General features: G+C 33.4%; 1 protein-coding gene across 5 annotated transcripts in view; it reads right to left on the bottom strand.

Annotated features, from left to right (window-relative positions):
* Positions 1-3,799: 3,799 nt before the first annotated feature.
* Positions 3,800-6,879, bottom strand: part of LOC145266350 (N-alpha-acetyltransferase 60-like) — a 151,208-nt gene continuing 148,128 nt past the window's right edge. For all 5 annotated transcript variants that reach the window (XM_080121959.1, XM_080121960.1, XM_080121962.1 and 2 more), the window contains one exon: positions 3,800-5,365. Coding sequence is in view for 2 of the 5 variants with exons in the window: in XM_080121960.1 (XP_079978086.1) it covers positions 5,340-5,365 (26 nt within the window). In the remaining 3 variants the exon portion in view is untranslated. The remainder of the gene's footprint in view (positions 5,366-6,879) is intronic.

Here is a 6,879-nt window from a genome sequence, read left to right as displayed (position 1 = left end):
GTCGGTAGAGAGGAGGGGGGGTTGTTTGAAGAACACTCATCGTTTCTATCAAACAAAGAACTAGAAATGATTAATGAAAGCAGACATGTCAATCCTGGACACTCCTTGGAAAATTTCTTGCAAAAGCAAGTATTTGCAAACCAGGTTACAAAAGATAACCTAATATATAAAAGGTTATATGTCTGTCTGTCTGTCTCCATATTTTCAAACTCTCTCTTCCGAAAATAAAAGTCGCAGAGCGGCGCTAAAGGCTTCAAATGATTGGATTTTTTACAGACCGTTCTTTTATGGGTCTTTAGCCAATTAAACTGGTTTTTAAGGGGTAAAAAAAAATGGATAAAAATTGAATAAATCGTTATATATTTTGTACATTCATCTTAGTTTATTGTTTGATTTTTAATTTTTGATCAGTTCATATGCATGTCTCGTTGGTACAGTGGTAACGTCACCAGCTTTAAATGCTACAGTTTTGCTTTCGGTTTTGATTCTAGCTGATGACACCTAAATACTTTTTTTTTTACTTTCAGAATTTTTTTTTTTTTTTTTTCATGGAAATGACTCCAGACAAGGCATGAAGCCACTTGATGTAGGAAACTAACAAGAACGAAAGATAATTAGCATAACAACAAAAGATGCCTGACAAGGTTGGGGGGGTGTCTATTCTGAAAGCCGTTCTTAACATGGGGAGGTTGGGGTGTTTATTCCGAAAGCCATTCTTAACATGGGGAGGTTGGGGGAGGTTTTATTCTTTAAAACACCAAAGCTGTAGATAGAAGAAAAACAGTGAGCAGGAAGAGGTGGTTAACGTCGCACGTTTTTTTTTTTTTTTTTTTTCACACTTTAATTTCCAACTTTGCCTCAAGGGTTCGGGTTTGATCCTCATACTTACTTTTTTTTTTTAACCCCCACCCCCGGAGTTTCCACACACACACACACCTCCAAACACCCGGGGAATGCCGGGTACCCCTCACTAGTATATATATATATATATATAAAAGCAAAAATGTGTGTTTGTGTGTGTGTGTGTTTGTATGTCTTGCAAAACTTTCGACAGAAGCGACGGATTTTCACAAGATAGGTATCATTTTCAAGCTTGAATATTGGCCGACAAATATAAAAAAATTGGCCAAAAACATTCATTCCTTCTCCCTCAACCAGGAGGGGTGGAAAAAAAAATCGTATCTTCCTGACAAGATGGCTTCTACGCATGCGTCAATATTTAAATATTAAAAAAACGACCTACATTCGCCCACAGCACGATGGATTAAGTGACAACGTCGTTATCTTAAGATCGCAGGTTCAATCCGAGTTATCAGATATTTTTTATTTTTAAACTTTTAATATTGAAAAAGGTTATTTATTTTCGCTTTTCACTGTATTTTTTTTTTTTTTCCTTTTTCTTGGTTTTTGTTTATTTGATTTTTTTAAAGAAGTTTTACATCCGTTCGCTGTTTTTTTTTGTTTTGTTTTTTTCCGGACAGCATCGTCATCTTAAGATTGCAGGTTAAATCCCAGTTATCAGATATATATTTTTTTCGATTTTTAAACTTTTAATATTTCGCTGTTTTTTTTTTTTTGTTTTTGTTTTTCTGAACACGTTCATTTTTTGGTTATCCGATTTTTTAAAATAAGTTTTACGTCCATTCGCTGTTTTTTGTTTTGTTTTTTTCCGATTTTTTTTTAAAGTTTAAACAGGGTTATTACTTCGCTTAGTCTTTACCCCCCCACACACACACACCCCTCCAAACACCCAGGTACCCCCCATCTGTTTAAATGTATGTATGAATAAATGTATGTCTCGCAAAAACTTCAGATAGAGGCGATGGATTTTCATGAGATCAGCATCATTTTGAAGCTCAACCCTTCGGACGACAAATATCGAAAAATTGGCCCAAAACATTAATTTCTTTACCCTCAAGTGGGCACTTTTCTACAGGGAGGGGTTGCTTTTTTCGCAAACATGTTTACAAGTCGTTCAATCCTCGTACCCACGACGTCGCATAAAAGGCGTTATTTCGACCCCCCTGTGACATCACAACCATGGTAGGCACGTTGGTAAGACAGTTTGTTTTCACCTCTTTTTTCCTCTGGCGTTATATGGGTTTGAGCTTGATTACTACTTTTTTTTTTTTTTTTTTTTTTTTTTTTGCACTTGCAATTTTTCTTTTCTTTTGTTTTTCCTCAACCAACACCCTTACATGCACCTCCACTTTCTTTTCTGCCTTCGCGTCACGGGTTCGAGCTTGCCTGCTTACAACATTTTTTTTTTTTTTTCTTGCTCAACACATACCTCCAAACATCCGGACAACACTGGCCACCCAGACTACTCGACTTATTTATCTTATTCTGAGAACAAAACGTTTACAAAACAAAATTAGGCAGAACGCCAATCAAAAAAAAATGGGGAGGAGGGGGGGGGGATCTATGGTCATCTTTGTCACTATACCTTTGTTGACTAAGCTAATCCTATTTATATACGGTTCCCCAGTTCGATACAAAACACCTGATGAAGGCCGGAGGGCAAAACGGCCGAAACGTTGTGACTATAACAACCAAGATGAGGAAGTCAGTCCGACAATCTCAATAAACGAAAACACCTCATCTCAAAAATACAGACAATTACTAATCCTATTTATATAGTTTATTCATGTGCAACATTTACAATAATTGTTTCACCGTCAAAAAGTGAAACAAATGGTACTAACGTAACTATCAGGTCTCAAATAGTAACATATCCAATAATTATGAAAAACGATAAGGTAGAAAAATAATTCATGAAAAAAGAAATTTGTAAAATGAAGCTAAATCACTATGTTTGCTTACTAAAAAAAAAAACGAAATAAGTTGACAGGGGAGATAATTAAGTTCTGTTGCTTACGTCATGTGATGCAACATAATTCAAAATGTCTGAAAAATTTTATCCTTCATCTAAATTTTATCGAAAACTGTTTTCCATTAATAATTATTTTCCTACCTTATCATTTTCCATAATTTTGGGATATGTTACTATCTGAGACCTAACAATTATATAGGTACCAGTTGTTTTACTTGAGATTCAATATTTTTCATTATTATAATATAGAGGCACTAAAACATTAAATATTTTATTTTTTAATGTAGGGTGCGCTTTTATTTTATTTTTCTTGGTTCTCATGTACATTTTTTATCCCTGTTTCTACTCTCATTTTTTCTCTCTCTCACATGCCTCTATTCCAAAGTTATAGCAGTAGGCTGCCATCAATGGACTTTTTTTTTTTTTTTTACTGAAATGGTTATTAACTATATTTTTAGCAAGATTTAATAGGGGGCGGGGGGAGGGCGTCCATCGTTGCCCAATCGTTAAAAAAAATAAAAAGTAAATGACACGTCTTGGATGTGAACTCACATAACTGAAGTTAATAAATTGATATGATCACGATTACACAGATGCTAGGAGTTCGCAAATTTGGCTATTTAAAATGAAAAAAGGTATTGACGATTCACACATGCGCAGTTTGCATCACGTCGAAAGCCAGGTTTTTATTTGACCTTCCCCCTTCAAACAAAACGATATTTCTATATGAAATAAAGGATGATTTCTTCCAATTTTTCGATGTTTTTTTGTCCGAGAGATTTGTGCCTGTCTGATGTGCATAACAAAAGTTTGGGCAGAAACACAAACACAGAGACATTTGCCCTTTAAGATGTTTTTCTTATTCCACACTTTGTCCAAGTACACAAGAGCCAAAATAATTTATGTCACCCATAGTGAAGTTTATGAAAACTTTAAAAAATAAATAAATAAAAGCCAAAATGCATGTTCAATTTTGTGAAATTTTATGTCAAATCTGCGGATTCATAACAACAGAAGATGGTCAGAGTACTGACAAATAGAAACAACCTTAAAAACATTTAACACAAAAGGTTTTAACAGGCTGACTAAAGATGCCCCCCCCCCCACTTTCTCCAACAATTTTTAAAAAATAAATAAATAAAAACAATCAATTTCATAATGAATATTAATAAGTTAATTTGGTAAGGGGGTGATTCTTCATTATTTTAATGACATTCGAAAATTGAAATATTGAACTTGAAGTGAAGATAATGGCATCTACAGAATTGTCATGTCACAGTAATGAAATTATGAAAACCGATAAGATAGAAATTAATTAATAATGAAAATAACATTGGAGAAAAAAAACAAAAAAAAAAAAATCCGGACAGTTCGACTCATAACAAAGGAGGTAATAAATTTCTGAAATCTTATGCCAATTTAGCGAAACTCAATTTTCCCTAATTGTCTTTGAAAACTATTTTTATTAATAATTAATTTTCTACCATATCGTTTTTCATAATTTTTGGATATGTTCATTACTGTGACATGCCAACTAAGTAGATACCATGGGTTTTACTTGAAATTCAATATTTCGATTTTTGGTCCTATAATGAAGAAGCACCGGTAAAATGTTATTAGCGACAACATAATTTACTTTAAATGAAATACAATTCGGAGATTGGTCAGAAACAATGCATCTTGATTTGTGACATATTTGCATTAAAAAAAATTTAATAGAAGGACCTAAATTTATTTTAACGCAACTACAAATGGATGGGAAAAACAAAATACATTGTTTTTGACTAATTTCCCAACTGCATCTCCTTGAGAATAATTTATGCTGCCAACAGCAATGAGTTCAAATATGATTGTGTCACTGATCCAATCTAGCAAACAGGGGAGACAACTCTTGCATACTCCATATTGAAGTCCTTTTTTCTTTTTTTTCAGTTTAACATTTGCCCGTTTTTTATTTTTTTTTTTTTTATTTCTTCTTTTATTAAATAAATCTATTGAAAATCCAATAAATAAAATACGGTTGTTTTATTCCTCACATGTCCAATTGGGCAAAGAAGGGAGACGATTTCGGCTCCTCATAAAATGGAGCACACGTCTCCAACTATCTCTTTCAGTTTCTTTCATGTCTATCCAAGGAAATAAATAAGACTGCTTCACGGTTTCCCCATCTGGCAAACGCAAAGTAATAAAAATTCCGGCTCCCGACAAAGGGGGAGTCTGTTTGGTCCGACCAGGTCTATCCGATACCTGTTGATGACATTTCAGATGGTGAGAGTAGAGCTGCCGATACGCAAGAATAATGCAAGGAGCTCTGATTGCACAAGGATTGAAGGCGAGGGCTGAAGTTTGCGCAGAGCCTCATCTCGGTGGTCTTCACATTAATGGTCATTTTTTGTAGGAATGTGTGGTGGGTATGAAGGGGAGGGGTTATTGTGGCATTTCGTGGAACAGGGGTACGGCCCACGGAAAAGAAGGTGACGATACTCGAATCTTGATGAAGGTTTTATTAAGTACAGTTGATCATGCTCATTCCTGGAAAAGAAAAAGAAAAAAATTAGGAGGGGAAATACGATACAAGTATTATTAACTAGAATTAGTACATTTTCTACAGATCTGTTTCGTTATGCAGAAACGATCAATTATTATTATATCAATATTGAATCTTCATGCGAATACTCATCAGAAAACAGAAATTTTTGTTTAGAAAGAAAAAAGCCTAATACCAGAAAGAAAAATACATAGAAGACTCAGCAACAACACGTTTATTTAGGTAGCCATATATATATATATATATATATATATATATATATATATATATATATAAATAAATAAATTTGAACAGGATTAATGAAGTATTGAAGATTTCTTTAAATAATGAGATATATATAATCGCACAGGTAAGAAATTCATTTTTATAGTATGAAAAGGTTAGTAATTGCAATTAAGAATAGAAAACTGGATCAAATGTTTGAAACATGTCTTCTTCCTAAGATTAAGGGTGGTGGTGTTTGATCAACACTGCTGGGGAGCCATGATGTAATATACTGTTTTGTTTTTAAATCCCCGAAACAGTGTTTCATGGTAAACAACTGATGATCCCTTGAAAAATAAATTATTGGTATTATAGTAAATTCGAGAGCGAGTTGATGCAGTGATTGCAGGTGATTAAATGACTTACTGACTAGATGGTTTTCTAACGAATGATAAAAAATATTTTTTTGTATAGTTTTAAAGGTTAAAAACTTCCAAGACTATATATATATATATATATATTTCTAGGTTAAAGGTATCCAAAATTAAAAACTAATGAATTTAAAAAGATTAGGATATTATTTTATTCAATTTTAGGTAAGCAATTACATTGGTTACAACAGTAGAACTACTGTTTTGATCAAAGTATTAATCTCATCAGGTAACCTATGCCTCCAGGTGGCTTGGAGGAAGAACAGTTTAGTTTTACAGCAAATCAACTGCAATAGGTCATTTTATGCCAGATATGGTTTATATGCATGTATAGTTTCTACAATCTGAATGGGATTAGTTCGTTGAAATAAAATTTAGGTCAGTAATAGTTTACCTAATGTCATTGTTGTTGTCTTAATTTGTTTTATATGAGTTATAAATATTCTGTTCTTTTTAAATACTCTTATTTGAGGGGCAGGTACTTCTTTGAATAACTGTGAGAGTTGTTGCGTGATAGCTTTTCCTGCGAACGTTTTTATATTTTTTTGCAATCAATCATAAACATACGACTGACTGAGACTAGTTGATTGCGCAGCAGGTGCACAAAGGCACTGTTTCTCCTTTGAGCATGTAGGCATGTGTTATGTGTGTCCAATTCTAATAAAATGATAATAAAAAAAAGTTTTGGTAGGTGAGCATGAGGATCGAACCCGAACCTTTGAGGCAAAGTTGGAAATTAAAGTGTGAAAAAAAAAAAAAAAAAAAAAAACGTGCGACGTTAACCATTGGGCCATCTATTGGGTATCTAAATTCAAATCAAAACTATATATATTATATATATGCCGGTATGATCGTGTTGACAT

This window comes from Euprymna scolopes, chromosome 41 (assembly GCF_053919585.1).
Source record: "Euprymna scolopes isolate OS-2025 chromosome 41, ASM5391958v1, whole genome shotgun sequence".
Taxonomy (NCBI): Eukaryota; Metazoa; Mollusca; class Cephalopoda; order Sepiida; family Sepiolidae; genus Euprymna; species Euprymna scolopes.
This window is presented reverse-complemented; position numbering and strand designations above follow the sequence as displayed.